Source organism: Corvus hawaiiensis, chromosome 10 (assembly GCF_020740725.1).
Source record: "Corvus hawaiiensis isolate bCorHaw1 chromosome 10, bCorHaw1.pri.cur, whole genome shotgun sequence".
Taxonomy (NCBI): domain Eukaryota; kingdom Metazoa; phylum Chordata; class Aves; order Passeriformes; family Corvidae; genus Corvus; species Corvus hawaiiensis.
This window is the reverse complement of record NC_063222.1, coordinates 8,825,352-8,847,830: the sequence shown is the minus strand read 5'-3', so window position 1 is coordinate 8,847,830 and position 22,479 is coordinate 8,825,352. Positions and strand designations below refer to the sequence as shown.

The 22,479-nt window shown below is 37.5% G+C and overlaps 1 protein-coding gene across 1 annotated transcript in view; it reads right to left on the bottom strand.

Moving 5' to 3' along the window:
* CLSTN2 (calsyntenin 2) overlaps positions 1–22,479 on the bottom strand; it is a 213,684-nt gene that overhangs the window by 169,468 nt on the left and 21,737 nt on the right. Inside the window, exon 2 of the mRNA XM_048314740.1 lies at positions 21,112–21,234. Coding sequence (XP_048170697.1) covers positions 21,112–21,234 — 123 coding nt within the window. The remainder of the gene's footprint in view (positions 1–21,111; positions 21,235–22,479) is intronic.

Sequence of the window (22,479 nt, the reverse complement as noted above, 5' to 3'; positions counted from 1 at the left end):
CCTGAGATTCAAGTCCGGTGTAAATTTCAACAGGATGCTTGCACCTCCAGGTCGTGTTCTGTACACTCCTCTCAATTAAATGCCTGATAATTAAATGAGATTGATGGAATCAAGAATGCTTGATTGGTCATATTTACTTGTCTTTACAAAAATATTTCCCTGATTACAAATATGAGTGTGCTCGAATCTGTTTTCTTTGGACATGTTGGTATTCCAGCCAAGTGCCACGAAAGAGATGCCCAACTATGGAGAAGCTTTGCCATTTCTAGTGAGTATTTTATCCCATGAACAATTCATTACACTTCCAGAACTATTTGTGGGAAGATGTATTCTTCAATAAAACCTTACAGTGATAACAATCCTCTCACCTGCTTTTCACTTCATTACTTTTCCACTCCCACAAATTCATTTCAGAGACAAGTTTAAAGGAGCATTTTTATGCCTTGGCGTTTGCTCATAACTTAAGCAGCTGAGCAATTCCTAATTTATGTGGCTGCTGGGAAAACATTAACTCTGAAAGAACTGTATAAAAATGGGAATTGGATTTTATTTTCCAATAACGACAAAGTACCATTTTCACAGATTACTGTAACTGATTATTTTACAACCTGCTCATTTGTGGCCAACGATGAAATCCTTTGCAACCACCATATTTTTGATTGAACTACAACCCTAAACATTTTAATTCACTGTTTTAGACATTTAGACAACAAAACAATTACAAAAGGAAGCCTTTATTTAATACTAAAGGAAAAAATGATTTTTGTGTAAGTATAAAAGAGTTGATTGATTAAAAGTATTTTATCAGGTATGATATAAATTCACCAATAGTAGGTCAAAAACCTGCAGGTTTCTAACTAAACTCAGTAACCAGAAAATTATTTCCACATTACCAAAAACATGTCTAGAGTGTATTAATATCACAGCCATCAGTTCTTAAAAGGATACACAGTTATATAACTTTATTTCGTATTGAGGCACTTAATACTCTGAGAACTGACAAAATGGATTTATAATCCCTATTACTTTTTGACATCACTCATCCATATGGTTTATGTACAAATACTCAATGCTATTGATTACTTAATGAAAGCATTTATGTGAATGTTCAGAAATATCCTAGAGTTAAGCACCTCAGCTATACATTTCATGAAGATGAATGTGTTTGGTTGTAAATCTATCTCCATTGCTTCATACATTCAATACATAGAGCTAAAATTATGAACCAATAACGTCAATAAAACCTGCTGTGTCAAATTTATAGCAAGAATGAATACACACATTTAAACACTAATAGTTCCTGGAAGCATTTTAAGCAAATAGGTATATAAAGAGCTAATGCTGAGAGCACCTAGAGAACCAAGTTTAAGTAAGTGAAATTCATTTAATTCTCTGCACGCCTGAGAAGGTCAAGATAAGATTATATAAAGGTACAAAGTTTATTGGCTGTCTGCAAAATGTCACTTTAAAACAAAAGAAAAAGAAAAGCAGCATGTTTAAAGAATTCTCCTCAGCATCTTTCAAGAAATAAGGAACCTCACCTTGCAAACCCCTGAAAGGTCTCCAGGTAAAGAACTACAAAGATCTAAGCATAAAAGCAAAGAAATCAGCATCTTAAGCTTTGGTATTTTTTAATTCCAGCAAAGTGATTCCAATCTGTTCTGAACATTCATTTATATATCTACATGAATATTAAAAAAAGAGAGACCAACCTACAATGAAGTTGAGATATAAAATGTCTGTAATTTCAACTCAGATACTAAAAGAAAAAAAATGGTAGAGCAAAACTCTGGATGTTTAAAGCTTCTCCTCTGTTTTAAGGCTTTTATTATTATCCATTATTCACTTACTTTCAGCAGCCCTGAATATCTTCAGGATCCTACTCCTTATTCAAACTAAGAATGCTAATCATTCTGAATTTTGATTAATGCTTTTCAGGCTTCACTCTGCTGATGGTTATTTTCCTGTGTTGGCGGCTTGATAGATATTGCCATGCACATTTAAGTAAAATAATTAACTGAACTAATTTTCCTCCTCTCTGGAAGTAATTTTGTTTATCTGCTTGCTCCCCCCAAATCATAGCCATAAATGGAAGCATTCCATTTATCAAAAGCATTGGCTGCTATGAGTTGTAAAATTAAATATTTAGACGTCTTCCTAGAATGGATTAAATGTCAACTGTGTCATCTAATACCAGGAAATATCTATTAAAAATATATTTGATAGTAGATATTTTCTCATAATACTAAAAAGCTGAGAAACAAAAAATTCTTAGAGTAATGCGAAATTGAAAACCATACATAATTCAGCACTCAAATTGAATTTTAATCATTTCATAATGCTTGGGGAAATATTTTTATACTTATGAAAACTAAGGGAGATAAAGAACATTACCAACCAAATAAGTGGTTTTATGTTCAGGCAGAAATGATACAGTAGCTAATAGAAATAGGTTATTTGGAGCAGTGAGAGGAATAGGAAGCACCCTGTACATTACAGATTCACATCCAAGTTTACAGGACCGTTGAAGGAAATTAAAAAATATGGTATGAGGAAAACAGAGGAAAAGCTGAAAGAAGCAGCCGCCCATCAGCAGACACTGCTGCACTTTGCTCTGATGATGTTTAGAGTTCTTCCTTAGGACAATTCCCCTCCCTGTATGTGGGTTATTGCTGCCTCCTCAAGTGGCCCTGGGCGCAAACCACTGGTCTCCAGAAAAATACTGCTTGTCTTTCATACCCAAGGACTAAAGGGGTTCTCAGCCTGAGAGCTGTAAGGGACAACACTTCCAAAATCACTGCCTATTGGATTGGTAGAAGGATCAGCACCAACAAAAAAACCCCAATCAAACATCATTCCAGTTGGTGTGAGCACCAAGAAGAATCCAACAGAAAGAACCAGGACTGGCATGTCATTCACACTGTGAAAACACAGAGCTTCTCAACAGATGTAATAAAGATACTCTTCTTAAATTTACAGCTACTGATTCCCTAACATGAGTCCAACTACCACAGAACCATCCCAGGATATATGCAAAGGACTATTTGACTCTTGAGTAATCCCTCACAGTTGGCTCAATAGGTCTATGAGATGATGTTGGTAAAAGGAAAAAAAAAGCAACAGTTTTACTACCTCATCCCCTTCAAAATACTGGGAAAACACCTGCTCTACAGGACCTTCTTCTCGTGTTCCTCCTCAATTTTCATAACTTGGAATAAATCTTTGTTCTCATTCCCTTAGGTACTTTGGTACTGTAGTCTTGAGCTTATATCCAAAGCAATTCCTCAACATATGGGGTAAATCTTTAGCAGCAGGGAAGGGCATCTACCCCTTCTTCAAATTTCAGGCCCAGGTGTCTTTGAGGACTCTGATGCGCAGATGAACTTTTTGTACAAATTGAGTCTTTGGGAAGAGCTGAGAACTCTGTCCCTGTGTCCCCCAGAGGATAAGAGGGCTGAGCTAAGCACTTAATTGCTGGTTTGTAGTGAACAATGAACTTCCAAACCAGGAGAACTATTTAATTTACAGTGTCCAAGATTTCCATGCCTTGTAGTTGCCATTCATCCTGATGCAAACCCCAGCTCAGGCTTTCTTGGATATTACTGCTGGCTTCAGCAGATGGTTGCACACTTAGAATTAGTAATTAGTCATGGTGTTAACAGAGAAGAAAACACAGACTGGGGGAGAAAAAAAAAAAAAAAAAAAAAAAGGTTGTTTCTCTTTTACTATTATTTTTGCTCATTTTCAGCCACACTGAAGATCCTGGTCTCCTGTCAGTGATAAAGATTAGCCATTTTTCTGCAGCAGTTGATTAATTTTTCTTTATAGGTAACTGGATTTTGTTTGATAGTCAATTTTTCAAGGGCTAGAAATTAGGAAGATAAGGTCCATCAGGAAAGTTAGTCCCTATTTGCTGAGCACAAGAGGAAGGTTATGCATTAGAAATATACCATTTTTACAGGGGAGACTGGGAAAAAAGCCAAGGAACTGCTGTCAGCATTTCACTGGAAGAAATGAAAACTAGATCCAGGACTTGAGTCATCATTAACAGAGCAGTGGGTTCAAACAGCTCTTTAATATTTAATTCTGTATGTATAATTTTAAATCCATTACACTTTTGATATTTGCAGATCTAACAGTCATTTATTTGCTGTGATAACATGGCCATAATCATGAAATAAAAGATGCAGTGCTATTCCAAGAAAACTAGAGAGGGAGGGAAGGTGGTTGGGAATTTTGGCTCAGATGAAATTTTTGGCTGTTTCTATTTCTCAGTAGCAGGTGGGATAGTCAGTTTTCCCCAAACAGCACTATTTTGTGTCACACACTTCACACAGACCAAAAATGAACACTGACATATTTTATCATTACCGGGTTTTCCTCATTAGTGTCTAAAACATAGAAACTGTTTTATTTATCAAGGAAGCAATTGCTTCCCCTTGGAAACCAAGAGACACATTATTTAAATCAGCCCCAGAACTGAGCTATTGCAGCTGTCCACTCTTTCAAGCGCTCAGATCTATTAACAAAAATAAATCTAAAAATACCCATTTCCTACCTTTGTCTCTGAAAAAAATGATTCACTGAAATCACAGAACATACCCTATTATTCTTGTCACTTATATAGTAAATATGAAACCATTAAATAATTTTCTGACTATCAGAAATACCTTCAAAAGGTTTTTTTTTAAACGAAGCTACTTTCCTGATTAGAAGGGAGAGTAAACTGGAAAAAATTATTAGGCCAGACCCATGTGTGTCTTATTGGGTCAGACTCACATTGCCTTCAGTCTTTCAGTAGAGCACTAATAACTACTTGTAGATGAAAGTCTGACTTACTATCATTTCAAACTGATCGTGCCCATTTTCTTAATAAACCAGAGCTAATCTATTAAGTGCTTAAATGGCCTCTGGACTATTCCAGTGCCAAGAATAAATAGAGTGTCTTCATGAAAAGCTTTTTATTTTTCCTTTCCGAAAAACATTCAGAACAAGGAAGCAACAGAAAGCAGTAACTGCCAATAGGTGCAACCCTGACATGAGTAATCCTCTCTAGATGTGTGTCAGTGCAAGTCAAAGGTTCTAATGTCAGTGATGAGATCATTATTAGATCAGAAATCCTATGACAATTGCAGTACTGTGTGGCAAGAAAAATAAAAAAGACAGGAACCTGACCATAAATAGACACACTATTTATTTGTGGCACAACAGAAAAGGCAACCTCCATTTAACTTTAAAAGCCTAAAAATTGAATTAAAACTGTATTTCCATGGCCTATGATTAAGACCACTTAGAAACAGACAAAAGTAGACAAAGCCTTTGTGTATAACCTCTTGGACATCTCTGTTGAAGTGCCCCAAAACTGAATAACTGAGAATTCTCTGTCCCCTGCAGGAAGGGCTCTGACCCAGCACACGGAGCACTGCAGTTTGCATTTTCTTGACCTAATGGACTGATTATCTGGAATAATTTGATAGACAACAGCACATGAGAATTATGTCTTTAAGTTCTATGTCAAGTACAGACTGTGATAAACAAAATGGCAAGAAATCAAAAATCAAATTCTTATCAAGTGAAAACAATTGAAAAATTTGCAATAAGCCATGAGAGGCAAACAGCTCCCTTTCAGGACTGACCTACCTCTTTTGAATGTCCACAGTAAATAAAATTAAACACTCTGATGGTTTTAAGTTGCTAAGAATTTTTCCTTTAAGGAGATGAATATACAGAGACATGCATCCTGTACTTTGACCAGTTTGGACAGGATGCTGAAACTGAAGCAAGCAGGCTTTTGGAAAATGGTAGAAGCCACCTTTCCAAACCAAAAGGAAATGCAAGGCAGAGAAAGTTCAAAAGCATGCCAGAATATGAAAGAGGAAGGACTGCATACATTACCATCATCAGGTTTGTACAAGGAACATGAACAGCAGCAATTATATTAATAAGGCCATTTATTTCAATAGATTCCTACAGTGATCTTCATTGATGTTGATGGACACCAAATGATGAATGGTAGTCAACCTGGGCACTTAAGTGACTGCCCAACATCTGTGTCAGATGAAAGAATTAAATTTTGATTTCTGAAGTCCTCTGGAATCTAATTCCTTTTAAGAACAACTACAGATACATACCCTGGCTCAAAGAAGAAATTATAAGAATTTATAATTCTTAAGTAAGAACAAAATAAACTGAGTGTATGGGAAAACTGGCTGCCAGGTGAGGTGGAAATACAAGTTATCAGATCACAGCTCATAGTCAATTCAAGTATTTGTTGACAACTAATGGAAGAAAGGGAGGACTCCTCTCTTTTGTTCCTTTTCTGTTGTTTCCATTGTCATCAGCGAAACAGCACATAGTGGCTTAAGTGCAGAATACTGAAATATTAATTCCTATGCCCTAGTTTTGTGCTCTGTGCACCCTCCTGAAGTGTAATAAGTTACTTATTTTGGTTGCCTGATAAAAAATTGATCCATTCTGACCAGTGCAAACATCCTAAAAAGCCTGGTTTTACTCAAGTATAAACTAAAGAGCCAGCAAAATCAAAGCAGCTTTGGTGCGTTCAGAAAGCAGAAAACCACAGTGCAATACCACAAACCCAACAGTTTTCAATAAATCATAGTGAATGATAGCAGTTCATTCTTCATATGCAAAATATTTTTGAGTCTGAACATTTCTCGAGATGAAGACAAACTCAGAATAAATATTATGACTGTAGCATTCACAGAACTACCTGAAATGCTCAGCATGCCTCTCCTTCTGTGTATTCAGGCTTCAGTTTCCTAGAGTTTATCTACTAACTTATCAATCTCAAAAATTAATTATAAGCCAATATCAGTACAGCTTATTTCAGCACCTTAAATTATTTCCCATTAGTTTTAGGAAACAATGACTCAGCTTTCTCTTTTTTTATTCAAAGCTGAACTTTCATTTTTTAAATCTGCATTCACTTCTCTTCTGATGTTTAGATTTTTACATCTTTATCATAGGAACAGAGTTCAAAACCTCCTATTTTCATAATAAAAGTATCCCAGAACGAGCTAATAAATATTTGATGTTATTTATGTATGATTTAAACTTGCAATCTAAAGATAAGTCAGTATCTTCTACAATTAAGAGTCAGTTTCAAGGCCGAGTGTAAGAACTAAGTTCAATAAAGCAATTTCAAAAACTCCTTGGAAGTTGTATGTTATTTAAACAAAATAGCTGTGCTTCAGTCCCTTATTCCAGGTCACAGAGCCATTCATAAAGAAATTGCACTGTGGGCAAGATGTTACTGAAAATTCAGATTAAGTTTAATTACAATGCAAATTTAACCAGTACCTTAGCTGCATCATGGCAGTGTTGTCCTTCCAGAAAGTGATTGCTGAAAACCCCAAAATGCACACAGCCCGTGGCTCCAGATGCTTCACCTATTTATCTAATGCCCCTTCTCCAGTGTTATTTCAAACCTTGGCAAATCTTCATGTGGTGAGTCAGCTTAAGACATCTCAAAAGAATTAACAACATATTTTAGGATGGTCTGTAGCTTTCTGACTTAAGGGTTTATTCACAACTTTTAAATACATTTTCAGAGTTATTTAGGTTTTTTACTCTAAAAATTCTCTTGCTGTTCTGAGAAACTGTCCTTTTTTTTATCTTTCACCTCTTAGGAAATTAGGCCACTACCTCTACACCTGTAGTCACAGCAGACACACGTGGAAGTGTTCATCCCCAAGCAGTTCATTCCCTCTCTTCTACATAGATAACATGATATTGAAATAAAAAAATTAAAAATAAATCAGCACAATGGGGGTTATTTCTATATCTAATTCTACTCAACAAAGCCACAGTCATTGACAAGAAAAATTCTAACCAAATTAACTTTTATCTGTACGTAAAACCACACCAAGCAAACAAATTACATGGGGACGCTGGAGAAAGCAGTAGTTTTTCTGCTGTGCTTTTACATGCAGCATAGAAAAGCACTTTCCAGTAAACAGTAGGCAGGGCCTGCTACTTAAATCTTGCAGATTAAAGCATAAGACTGTTTTGTTTTCAGTCAACCAGCTGCATGCTCAGCCCCACACCCAGCAGCCTTTGGCTCCTCCAGTGACACTGATAATCTGCCATATGTAGCACATCCTATAGCAGCACTCCCCAGAGAGATTGGACCAAGATCAACACTGTTGTGTTTTGCAAAGGGCATTGAAAAGCTGACAGATGGCAACAGCTGGGGCAAATTCAATTCAAGGAAGGACTTTTTAATCAAAAATTTTATACAAAGCGAATGGGGCTTTTCACTGCACATGATTTCTCTTTCATTGCACATGATTTCCGTTGCCTTTCATGCTGCTCCCACACAACAGCCAGTTCCCACAAATACGGACAGCACTGAGGTAGCAGAAAATGGGCAAATATCCATTTGAGCCAACAGAGCTGCAGAATTTTTCCCTTTGCTCTGTCCAGTTTTGGTGAAACACTGCAGAAGTGAAGCCCTGGGAGAAGAGGCTGTACAGAAACACAGCTCTCAGCTCCACGGAAGTTGCCAGTTGGCATGCAGAAGCTTTGCTGTCCTAAATAATGTATTCTAGTCCAAAAGCACCTAAAAGCTGATGTTAAATTGCTGTCATCCTTTCAATTCTAGCACACCTATTAATTACAGTGTCATATTGAATTTAATTTCTGTGCTCTGGATTCCACATCAAATGCAACGTTCGCTGTTGCTGCCTTCATTCACGACTGTTTTCATTAGCACACCTGGAAGCTCTCCAAGGCAGGCATCAGTAAGGAGCAGAAGTCTTGTCAGAAATATCCATTAAATCTGTCACATGCACTAACAAATCAATCGAGTACCAATGAGCCTTTCAGAAATTTTTTGAGCAGCTGGTTAAAAAGGGACCCACCTGACCTGAAAATTTTTCAGCAACAACAAAACACACTAGGCCTGACATGTTGTGGTTATTATATCCACTGCTGCAGCATCACAGTTATTTAAATTTCTTTGTCATATGACAGGAATAAGCTAATTTGAAATGCTTGAACTAAATTCAAATTTAATAAATTAAATGATTTTAAAGGAAAATACTTAAATTTAAATACAGTTTTTTATGGAGATGAATTCCTGTAAAAGGTTGGCAATTGCTCTCATTTGTTAATCCAAATTATTTTCCTGTTATTTTAAAATTTATATAAAGGGCAAGCAAGTTAGAGTACATTATGATTTTTAAAAAACAAGAAAAAAATCAGAAATTTAAAAATTCAACTTGCATTTTTAAAGGTAATGTAAGTTTGTTTCAATCATTTTCAAGAACTAGTTCTTTTTCTCTCAATCTTTGTATAATTTTCTAAACATCACACAAGAGACAATGCTATAAGTGAGGGAAACTGACTCATGATACGAAATACTTTATTACAAAAGTAATGAAGTAAGGCAAGTGTTTGTGTGGATACAAAATGCATACACTGGTAATTCTGTCCAAAAGATGCTATAACAGCACAGAAGTTTTAAAATAGCATGCATCATAAATGCCTATAACATACCTACCTATACTTCACACCTACCAATATTTTATCTATTTAAGCCCTCATAGGTTTTCAGTAAGAAGAGAATGTGTCAAGGTCAGGGTGATGGAAGGGCGTGACAAACAAATCGATTGACAATCCATGACACTGAAACGAGGCATTGAGGGGGGAGGGAGAGAGCAAGGATCCAAGAGAGTGAGACCACACAATGCTCCAAGGAAAGGATTAGGGCATCCAGGAGATAACTGGAGCTGTGTGGATGGGATTGGGTGCCCATTTTCCATCATTTAATCACACCAGCATGTCCTCCTTAATTAAACTCGCCTGAGCCAATTAGCTGGGCAGCTCTAGTGTTTGCCACCATGGCAGGAGCAGAGGGTAACGAGGGCTCTGTCGAGCCTGTGGGTGGCAGAATGTGTAATCCTGCAAAAACCTAACACAAATTATATATTGTTTTCTCACAGATTCTGGACTCCACTGTGTTTATGTTCACCTCCTCCCCCCCATGATGGAAGCAACAAACAAACAAAAAAAATCTAGTGTTGCCTCCACTGTCTTTCTACACTGCCTTTCAGTCTGAGAAACGAGTCAACCTGACATCAGACAACATTTAAAATAATATAAATCTTTGGTCTATTTAATACAGAAGCATTGGACTTCATTTATAAATGGAGAGGTTGTTTCCAAATCACTGAACAAAATTGCTGTGTGCCAGTCTGGTGTCACTGGCAAAGAACCCAACTAGTGAAGATGCTGAGAGATTCTCCAGATAGCTGGAATAAGGTTAGACATTTCTAATTGCAGCATTCTTTTGGCTTGGGACTGTTTTTTCAACCAAAAATAATGTAGATTTGGTCCTCCTAGCCAGCATGCAGATTCACATCCTTTGGAGCTTTGGCACATATAACTCAGGAAGGTTTCGTAAGTGTTATGGTTAAATTTACTTGTACAATTTTAGATGACATTTTTAACCAGTAATCCAGACCAAGGGGCACTCAGGTGACATTTGGGTGTCACTGCAGTGCGACACCTTTCAAAAGGAAGGTTTATCCTCTTTAACTTGGCGCTAAGAAAAAAGGGATATTTCATCTTTCTTCAGAACAGCGCATCACTGGCATATAAAGAAGCTGGGAGGAGACCCAGCCCCAGCTGAGCCAAACTGGCCAGAGGGATATTCCACAGGGCATGATGTCAGAGGATAAACTGGGGGGAAAGGTGGCCGCACCTGCTACTGTGAACTAGCATTAGTCAGGGAGGGGTGAGCAACATCATTGTGCATCATCTTATATTCTAATTCCATTATCACTTCCCCTTTCTTTTCTGTTTTTTAAACTGCCTTTATCTCAACCTACAAATTCTAGATTTTTTTCCCTGACTCTCTTCCCAGTCTCACTGAGGTGGGGGTGTGAAGGAGAAGCTGTGTGGTGTTCATCTGCCTGCTGGTTAAACCACAACAGGATCAATAGAATATAGAAAGGCCAGAAGGGATAATACATGCAGTAAAAAGTCTGTTATATCTGGTAATAAAATCTTTCTTTTAAAAAGCTCTTAAAAAATCAAGAATTAATTAATATATTGCAATTAACCTGAAACAAAGACAGATGTCCAACAGCATGACAAGTTTGAGTCCCCAACACTCTCACAACCTCTCCTCCAAAAATATGCTCACAGCCACGGTTAAACAGAAAATTAAGTCCCACTGATAGACAAAGTCCCCAAATGAATCAAGTGTAGACAATACATATTCCTCTTAAAGTAGTATTCAACTATGTATTTAAAGACTGCAGTTTAAATATTTTAGCATGTTTAACTGTATTAATGACACATATCATAAGCTGCCATATTTACAATTACTGAGAGGTCTGATATCCGTGTCTACTTCTTTTTAATACAATCTAAAGAAACATGGGGATAATGACAACTAAAAGAGCATTTCCTTGATATAAAATGCGAAGGTTCACAGGAGACACATGGATTTCACACCTGTTACATGATGAGGTCAATGCAGAACTGCTGTACAAGAGAATGCAATGAGGACATGAGCCCCTGCCAGGGTGTTCACTCAACACAGGGGGGTCACTTTGCCAGAAGAGTGAACTCCAGGAGTCAGTCTGCTGTCAAATACCTTCAATCTACTTTCCTCTGATTTTTATATGAGCCTAAGACACATAAAGAACATTCATGGCCTAGCAGTCATGTAATGTTAAACCAGTGGTATTAAGAATTTTTATTCCTACCTAATATTTTGAAGACCTCCATTTTTGCGTGCATTGTACATAGTCACAGTAGTTGAGAGTGAATAGTTTATATAAAAAATAAATTACAATTTTAAAAAGTTATTTATTTTGAAATAAAAGCATCACTCCCACACAAAAAGCAAGGCTTACACAGGACAGGGAAGCCTCCTTGCAGCCTCACTGTATCTCAGTGGGATCAGCACCATCCACAACATCCCTGTGACATCTCTCTGCACACATAACATGATTAAGAAAATACTTGGCTCTTTACATCACATCTTGTGTTTTCATCTTAAATAATTGGATATTTTATTCCTTGATATTAAATCTATAACGGCCAAAACCAAACACAGATCTACTCAATGATAAACACATTTAGTATATTCCACATTTTTGATAAAAAGCAAGACACATTTTGTTTCTTCTTCACAAAGCACAACCCCAAGATTAAACACTCAAGGAATTATTTTTTCATTTTGAGAACTAGCAACCTTAAAAATGCCTAGACAATCCATTTCCCCTCTCCCTTCTCCACTCCACTGTTTGCCAATACTTTTCCTTCGTGTCTGTGCAGTGCCTCTGTCTGGAGCAGGGGTGACAGTCAGAGACAGAGCTGTGAACCACACTGATGTGTATCTCCAGAAGGATTGTTAACTCAGGTTCTCAACATCCACACAATCCCATTGTTACATCCCCTGTAAACACACCTATCTCATAAATGGTTATGGAACAGAAAATAGGTGAGAACAGCAAATCCTCCTTGTGCTGGTGCTGCACTCAGAGATGCTCAGTGCTCCACAGTCATTGAGATAAAAGCACTTGGGAGAGCTCTTTTTTTTTTATAATCTGAACACAGAAAAAAAGGACAGTGGAGGAAACAACAGGCCAGGAGAACAAATTGGTTTGATCCATTTCACACAGTCAGAAACAGGAGAATTGAGCAGAAAATCGATGACCTAAACCACCTGTCCAGAGTTTGAATTCTTTATATTCTCCTTTCCCTTTTTGCTTCATAGAAGTAGCATCACGTGCATTTTTTAGGTGGTCCTAGCAAGCAAAGGGATCAACACCACTTTCAGGCTATTGGGAGTGTTTGTTCTTGTCCAGAAAAATAAGCTTTTTTCAGCTGACTAGAAAGAAGCAAGTTTAAAGAAAAGTGGGGGCTTTTATCTATTCTTCTCACAAGAGAATTGTTGACCAATAACCATAAGGAATTCTGAAGAATAAATAATTACCAACTCAGGCTATTCTTTTAAAATGTTCTTAATATTTAGAAACCATTACAAGCAAGTGACATGTCCCTGCTGCTTCACATTAACTCAAGTAGTTCCATTCCAAGGAACACATTTTAAAGCCTTTTGATTTTATTTTTAAAGCAAGCTGGAATCCTGCAGTGCCAATTTTGTTGCAGTAAACTTTTAAGTGGTGAATATTCCAATTCCACTTGTTACATTACTAAAACTTCCTGGTATTATAAATTATTTTTCTAAGTCTTTATAACGAATCCTTCATGCTTTTACAAGCAGACCTTTTTGATTTTCATCATCATTCACGTAAGAACATGACAACACAGGAACTCACACATAAAAGGAAATATTTATGTAAAGGAGAGAGATGGAATTGAATTAATGGGTGGACCACAGATGGAATGAAAGTGTGAAGAGAGATATTAGAGTGGAATTTGCATTATTTGACCCAGTTTATTCCTTCATTTGAGTTCTCACACTACTCTTTCAGCCTTCCCTCAGAGTCCCTCATGTTACTGCAGCACTGGAAATAAAGATGGGTGCAGATTTTGGATTCTCAGGTTCACACAGACTGGAGAGCAAAAGTGAGCAGGCCAAGTTCACTACTTCTTGAGTATCAAATAGCAAAGAGAATCAAACTACACAACAAGAGAAAATGTCCTGGGGGTGTCATTCTTGTTTGCTTCAATTGGCTCAGTGTAAATCTTCATGTCTTGGAGTTATGCTTGCTAGCAGAGTTTTTAAAATAATTTCATTTATATCAATAAAAGTTGGAAAACATTCATTTCTACCTGAAATTGTAAAAATTTAAGCAGTTATGATTTCTACTGCAATCTTAATGATGAGGGATAACTACAGCAGTTTTACATTTTTCACTTATTTTAATATATGAGCCTGTTCAAACCTCAAGTAACCCTCCATGTGTTACACAAACCATAACAAGAGAACTATTCTTGATCCTTGTTATCCCCAAACAGATGTGCTTCCTATGCTGCCCTTCCTGTAACCTTCAGAATTTGAAATCCTTGAGGAACCATCTCTGATCTTAGAGCATGTCTAAAAAGTGTAGAAACCACGCTTAACTACATGGCAAAAATTACATCTCAAAAACAGTCTTAATTCACACTAAAATGTTTCATTGCAGAAAAAAAACTTGTTAAAGTTTATTTGGTTAACTCAACAAAATAAATTACTTTCTGCAGATTTTAAAATACTTTGAAAATAAAAACGTAATGGATATAGTTCATTGAAATAAATGACTTTGTATTTTAGCTGCAGATTCAGGCACATTGTTCACAGCGTAGTTTTTAATTATAAGCAAGGCTCTCACACAGCAAGGCTTCATTAGTTTCAAAGGAGTGCAACACAAAATCTTCATCCATACTCCGAGCATAACAGAAGCTACAAATTTTTGGACCTACAGGCTTAGTAATTCAAGTACTCCCCACTCAGGTTTCTCTCTTGTGCTCTGAATAGCCCAGAAGTTTAACAACTCTCACTATTTTCCTGGCAGCTTCAGCAATAATCTGTTTTAACTAAACGATTTTTTACCTAAATGGTTACTTAGTACACTTCAGGGTTATAAGATTCTGTCCCTGTCCTATTGTGTAGAGTTGCAATCCACTGTAACATTCTGTCCTATTTTTCTAAAGATCAAGTCTTATACATAAAGAAAACTACTCAAAACCAGCCCAAATTTATTTCAAACCAGTATTTTCCATAAATAGTTTTAAAAGTCCAAGTGGTTATCATCAGACTGGAATTAGTTGGTTATTTACCTTGCTTCTTTCTAGATTCAAGTAATTTAGCATATTTAGGTGTAATAAAGTATCTCAACATTCCCATTCATTATTGGTTTTATCTGTCAGAAGGAACTTGCATTCACTCTCACGCATTCAATTCTCATTTTCTTCTTCTTCCTCCTGCAATGACAGACCACTCAGCAGCCACTAAAAGCTCCATTAGAACAGCCTGAATCCTTGACCCTTGAGTCTTCCTTGGACACATTGATGTCACCTATTATTATTATTGCACAGCTCTAAAAATGACTAAGAAATGGAATCAAACTCAATCGGCAAAAACTTCAAGAACAAAAAGTAACCAAACCCCAAAGCCCTCAGACCCTTCATCTCTGAGCTTCAGGGACTAACAGAGGTCCCTGTGAGAGTGATTGGGTTTTTGGTGCATTCTAAATCTGAAACCTGAGCATGTTTATCACTCTTAACTTTACTGGATGATGAGCAGCATCCCTTAAGCCAAAAAAAGCATCTCCAGAATTAATTGTGCTATTACCAATCTTTTACCTTAGATTAAGATTGCCATGAAGAAACTGGTTTTTTGCCTTTGAATGCTACAGTCTTAACTAATTAAGCTGCAGTAATAAATGTAAACCTCAAAGATAGAAGTTAAAAATCATTTAAAAATTGTTATAAAAAACTGCAACACTCTGTGGCTTTGCCTGCACTTCATATTTTTTGATCATGCCTCATTTTCACAGAGAAATATTTAACACCAATGAATTCTGGGCATCATAAACTGACTTGTGTTCTAAGGCTGTCTGACAGTGAGTAGAAATGACAATATTCAGAATGACAATTTTAAAATAACTTCTGTACTTTTAATGTTGTACCAAAAGGATAGTAGCTGCTATTAATGCCACTGCTTATCAATACAAACAAATGAACAAGGAGGCTGGACAGCTTCACAGTTTGAAGCAGAGAAATGGGATTTCGTGTTCAGCCCCTGGGTATAAGTGGACTGACAACTACTGGATTTGCTGTGGTGCAGCTGAGAATACACACTCCTCTGAACTGCTAGAATAACAAAGAAGATTTGGGAGAGTTTGTGGTGGCAGCTTGTAGTTCAGTGAATATTCAGGCATCCTTCCTAGCTGGTTTTTTTTTGTCTCCTTATTCTTTACGGTGCTTTTAGCACAGCCAAAATATAGTCAGAGACTAGGACTCCGTCTGCCAAGGAGGTGTGATCTGGAACTGCTTCTGAGACACAGATTACTTGTCTGGGGGCAGCCAGACCTCTGATCTTTCTAAGAAAGGCTCTCTATAAATTTATCAAGAGCATAAAAGCAGCTGAAGATGTAATGGGCCCAACTCTGGTACAACTACCCAGCTCAGCCTTGCTGTGACACAAGGCACTCGAATGCGAGTTTATCGGCCCAGCAATGGGGACACAGTGACAAGTGTGGCTCTTCTCTTTCAAGGTGAGAATGGGCATCCATCATCTCATTGCTCTGAAAGTTACCTCCTGTTTCTCTGCTTCAGGTAACACCACAAACAGCAGAAACACCCTCCAGCCCAGGCTGTTTTAGATGATCACAGTGCTTTTAGGGAGTAACATAAAAGGCTTCTGCACAAAAAGAGTCTGAATAATCTGTTCTACCTAGCCATTTAGGATAGGACTAACCCTAATGCACTAAAATCACTGTACAGAAAGCTCAGACCAAGCTTCATAAAAAACCAGGAGTATGGTGAAGTGTGCAATAGATCACCCAGGGAAGCTGTTGCATCTCTGTCACTACAGAGCTGTAAGATTAGGACACAAAACTATTTATCAGGAATGACAAGGGTCCTGCCTTGGGCAGGAGGATGGACTGACGACATCCTAAAGTTCCTTTCATATCTATTTTTGCACAGCATTGCTGATGAAACATAGTTGCTGTTATTGGAATGCAGATAGATGTCTTTTCCAAAAGCCTTCCATAATCTCACAGCATTCTGTGAGGGACAGAATCCTGTCAAATTGATTCAGTAGATCTCACCTTGTTTCTAGCCAAACTACCCCTAAGCCTGAAAGTCAAATCCTTGAAGTGATTACCCTCCTCCCCACCAGAAAGGGAGCTGACTGTTGCATGGCTGACTGTGCCAGTCAGTGTAAACTGAATTAGTTACATTCCTTCTTTCACGTACATTTTATTAGGTTTTTTTAAGAGAGCTTGCTCCCATGGATGTCCCTAAATGAGCTAAGTCCACTCTGCATCTATACAATGCTTATGGTTTCTTTGTGGGTTTTGTGAGGTTTATTTTTTGGCGAGTATTTTTTGGCCAAGGGGATGGGAGGAGGGTCAGGGAGTGTCTCTGATACCCTGCAAAAGGCTCCAGGCTGCCATGGTGAGTTTAGTAATTCAGTTGTATTTCACCACTCTGTGAAAACCCTTTTTGGGCCAGGACTTGAAAAACTGTAATATGGAAAACCGCTGATACTGAAACTTCTCACACTTACAAGCTTATACTGGTATTTTCAAGCTTTCCTTCAAAACTAGGAGACAAAAAAAATGTAATTGCACAAAAAAGAGAAAGTGAGGTATGCTTATACCAAGATAATTTTAAGAACCAGGACTTTACATACACTTCAATTATTCACAATAAATTAATAAGATAAAGAGACACCAAAAGCCATTCATTGCAAGCTTGTGAAAGTCTTCATGCTCCAGTTATGAAATACGCTGATCACATTTGACAGTCAGCATTTTCACAGGCACATTTAGTCCTGTTAGTCTCTGCTTAATCCTTCCTGAAAACACAGACCTGTTGAGATGGTAACTGCACAGAAGATTCCTTTTTCTCCTGTCATCACCCTTGATGGTAAACATTAGACAGAGGTTAAAAAAAAGAGCAGATTACAGTAATTTTCTCCACTCAAGTTTGTGATCACTCAAGTTCGATGCACCATAATGTGTGTACTCCTAGAAGGGGTTGACAGACTTACCTTAGTAGCCACAGTGATGAAAAAAGGCAGAGGTATTAGGAAAAATGTTAAAGTTTCCATAAGTAAAAACAAAAACACCATTTGCAGTTTGGAGCAGACCTGAGCCACAAGTAACATTAAAACTAAAAAATGAGAACATGGGAATGGGTACAGAAAACATATCAAAGCACTAAGGACAGATAAGAATCATTGAATAGCAAATGCCGCTTAATATCTTAGTTCTGCCGAGTAACAAAGCAGTTATCTGGTGAAAAACCATTTGCTCGGGTGACAAATATGAAATGCTTAAACTGCCAGGGCAAGCAGCAGGATCAAAGTGCTCTGTGCATGGCTCAAAACATCCTGATATGCACAGCTCAGAGATGGAAAACTTGCACCACTTCCAGACTCCTCTCGCTGGACTCAGATCTTCCTCAGGGAGTGGAAAGCCTTTCCAGAAGCAGAGCTGTGTTTTCCAGCATGGGAAGAGCAGTGGGATCCCATTATCAGCTGCTCCCTTCTGTTGGTAGTGCTCATCCTGTCATCACTGCAATCCTGGAGAGCACCGTGCAGCCTCTACAGATATCCCAGACTTTGCCTGGCAAAGCAGTAAGCAGGGATTTGCAGAGAAAACCTCAGGGAAGTTCCCAGTCTCCAGGGCACTCATTTTGACGTGACTTTCAGGCTGGAGATCCCTTCACCTTGGCTACGAACTCAAGGACCACCAACCCCTTCCTTCCACAACTTAAGAGCATGTCCAAAAGAACTACGTCCTCACCAGCAACAAGTAAATATGGAATAAATAAGTATAAATTAGTAGATAAATGTATTAAATAAATATGCATTTCCCCTACCATGGCCTGTCACAGTGACAAATCCTGTAAATTTCCCTAAATCTGTCACTGATGGAGGACGAGCACTTCAAAGGGAAGACATTATGAACAGCAGAAAGATTTCACTGTGCACATAACATCCAGCCACGTCTCTATACAGGCCTGCCCTAAGACCATCAGCCTGGTGGGTAACACGACACTGTGCCTTCTGTTGTTGGTTCGGTTTTGGTCCTACAGAACTTATGCCCATCTGCAGAGTGAAGGCATATATGGCAGCTGGGTTGTTGTCTTTTTTGTTTGGTTGAGATTTGGGTTTTGTTTTGGTTTGTTGGAGGGGCTCTTTTGTCAATAGATTTTGTCACATTGGTACTACTAGAAAAAAAGTTTATTTCTGTAAGGTAACACAAATCCTGATGGAAGAACCAACAATCTGCCTGTACACTATTGCAGTGGTTGTTGCAGAGGAAGAAATCACACAAATTTAGTCTTGGAACAGTTTGCTCAAGGAGATCTAAGCAGACATTTCAGCACAGATCAGAAACTGCCCTGATATATTCTTGAATCTGGGCCCATTAAAAAAACAACCAACAAACCATGGAAAAATTTCCAAATATTATAATTTTTTTCTTCTCCAATAGTTGCACAAAATACTGAAAATATTAACAGGCTGATTATCGATAAAGGAACTGTTGGAGCTCTGATTCTCTGTTACAATTAAAGCCTGATGTATTATACAACCTAAATTTCCACATTTAAGCAAAATATACCCATAAAGGATATTCCACATTACCACACTATTAAAAGTACAGTTACTGAATATCATTAATGTTGTAATTGTATCTGTTTCAGTTTTCTCCTCCTAAATACATGACGCAAATTCAATTTTCCATAAAAAACCTTAAATAAATTAATGATATTATGAAACCCAATAAAAGTACATGATATTAAAGCAAAAATTACAACAAAAATATTAAGTTCCTCCAACAATTTAAAAAGACAAGAGTTTGCAAAATGCATAGAGGTTTTTCCAAAAACAAGGGGAATCCAGGCCCTTCAAGGGAGTGAAGGGTTCAATCAGTACTATAATATTATGCCTGGACTGCAGATCACGAGGCCAAATATTATCAGGAAATGAACTATTAATACCAGGGAATACACAGAAAGTATTTTCCCTTGTAAGAAGTAGATACTTCTCACAATATAAATAATTCAAAACAATAAATGGAGAAGCTAAATTAAAACTACTGTCAAACGTAACCTTTATCACAAAAGCCAGTGTGTCTGCGTAAGTTCAGTATTTCAAAGGATGATTCTCTACATGAAAAGTAAATCACTATTTAATGAAAAACACGTAGATTCTCCCAATGTAAAAGCTGAAGAAAATAATTAGGCTAACAAATTCCCAGTCAGCAGAGTTTGCAGTGTCAGTGATAACAGCATGTGACTAACGTCCCTGAAAGGATCCAAGGGGAATGCAAGCAAGAGAACCGAATATGAGATGGAACACCCACAGTAATAGAGAAATAGAAAAAAGGAAAAAAATGAAAAGGGCATCTTTTCACTAGGAATTGACCTTCATGCAACAGAGAATACCTGGGCACCATGAGAGACAAACAAATCTTGATATTAAAATAGGGTTCAATATATAAAAACCATTTGTGAACCCCTGTTTGGCAGGGTAGGAATTGATGTCAGTATAAGCTTTCGGGAAAAGTGACAGAACAATTCTTTCAGGAAGCTGTAAAATGCTGTTTGGGACAAGCACTTGGACTTCTGCTTCCTGAACATGACTACCCCACAAGAACAAGGATACTCACCCCTAGCAGTTCCTTTCCTTAGAAAATATTCTTAAACAATATCATCTTTTTAACAACTGCACCATCTTAGGATCTTCAGAGCAGCTATCAAGCTTTACTATTCTCCCTTTTCTTCAAAAAGTATTTTTAATGAAAGAGGGAATTTAAGAGAAAACTTGCTTGACATGCAGAAGTCCCATATTCTGCCTAAGGGACTCAGGACAGAAAAAGTGTCAGGAAAAACAGACTCAATACAGATGAAAACTTGCGTATGACATACATCTATCACGCAGCAACCGGAGCAAAAATTTTCAATACCTCCATTAAATTTTCTGTCCAAGTTTTGACAGTTATAAAGTACTTACACAGTAAGATATGATTTGAGCAACTTTAAATGTTTGTCAGACAGCTTGCCCATAGCCAGGGAGCAGAAGAGGAAGAGAGGAAGCAGGGGCTCTTACTGCTGAACAAAAATTAGTTATGTATTACTTCAGGTATTTGCAACAATTTGTTTCTATAAAAGCAAATTCAAATGTAACTGTATAATTATTGTGTTTTCCCTAAAAATATGTTGCTAGTGGGTGCCTGCTGTATTATTCTGTTCTGCTTCACAACAAATTCAGTGGAGGAAACACCTCATTTCAAGATCTGTGGGCCAGTAATCGGGTCCTGAGGACTCAGACACAGCCTTTACATGGATCCTTCAAATTACACTGGAAATTCCTTCCTTACAAATGCTAATAAATTCAAAATGCAATCCACAGGCTCAAATGCTGCTGCTAATGTACATTCCTACCTGCAAAGGGAACAGGTGCATCTTTATCCAAAGCAACCAGGGGAGGATCCAAAATCACAGTGTCATTGTTTTCAGTTATGATTCCATGGTACGACGTCTCAATCCAGGGTTTGTGTTTGTTAACTAGAAAAGAAAAAAAAACATGCCTAATTAATTTGGTTTGTGTTTCATGTCCATTTAGCTCATTTTATCTATAAAGACAAATTATTTAACATACTTCCAGTATTAATGGTATTACGCAAAAGCCACTAACAAGATCCCTAAAATAAACATTCAAATATAAAAGAAAAATGATATGCACATTGTACTGCACTGATGAGAAAACCACCACTTACAGCCATCCCTCCAATTAAGACACCAAAATAAAAAGGCAATTTGCAAAATATTTTTAATGTGTTCTCAGCTGTCAGCATAATTAGGTTCAGACACCTCTGAAGGAATTACTTTCAGTTGCAAAGCTCTGGTGCAAGAGAAAGGGCATCCAGAGAAACCCAACTCGACAAGACACAAAGGCAAGCAGAAGGGTGGGTGAGAACACTTGACTCTTGGGCAACTTCTCCCTTTGTATTTTCGAGACAATACCTACAATTGCTTTTGTGTTCTGTACATTATAGAGAAAACATAAGCTTCTACATTTTAATCACTGATAAAAGTTTGCACTTCTTTTCAATTTAACCAGCTTTAGATATGCTTAAATGGGATTTGATGTTTTTCTGGAAAAAACTGTCCTTCAAATCCAGCTGTTGAACATTTGGTTATCTGGTCTTGAAGCACAGGGGAAGATCATACAAAAAAGACACTTTAAGGAGAGGATACACCACATCATCAGATTGTCTTATTCCTGAACCCTTACCATTTACATCCCTTTCACAATCCATCTCCTACTGATTGGAAAGTATGAAGACACAAAACAAAAAGGAAGGGGGAAATGTAAGAGGCCTAGGTTTGCTCTGCTTATAAATTGTGCTTTCTTCCTGCAGGCACAATCTGAATGTTATGTCACTGGAACTCCTACATAAGTAATACAATGGTGATAGCTAAATGAATTTCAATTTGAGGAATGCACTCCCCCAGGCAAGAGGGAGCACTGCATCAAGGAATATCTACCACATTTGCAGCAAACTCAGATGCAAGGTAATTTCTATACCTATTACTTAGCTGTGTGTGCCATACGCTGAGGAAAATACCTGGTGAATTAACAGAAATCACCTCAAAGATGGAGAGTTGACACTTAGAGTGAAATCAGATTTAAAAAAAGAAATTAAAAAAATTAAAAACTAAGCAAAATCCACAGATATAACCCTAAACTCTTTCCTGCCTTGTCTTCTGTAAAACCCCCAGATATCAATGAGATTCAAGTCCCTCCCT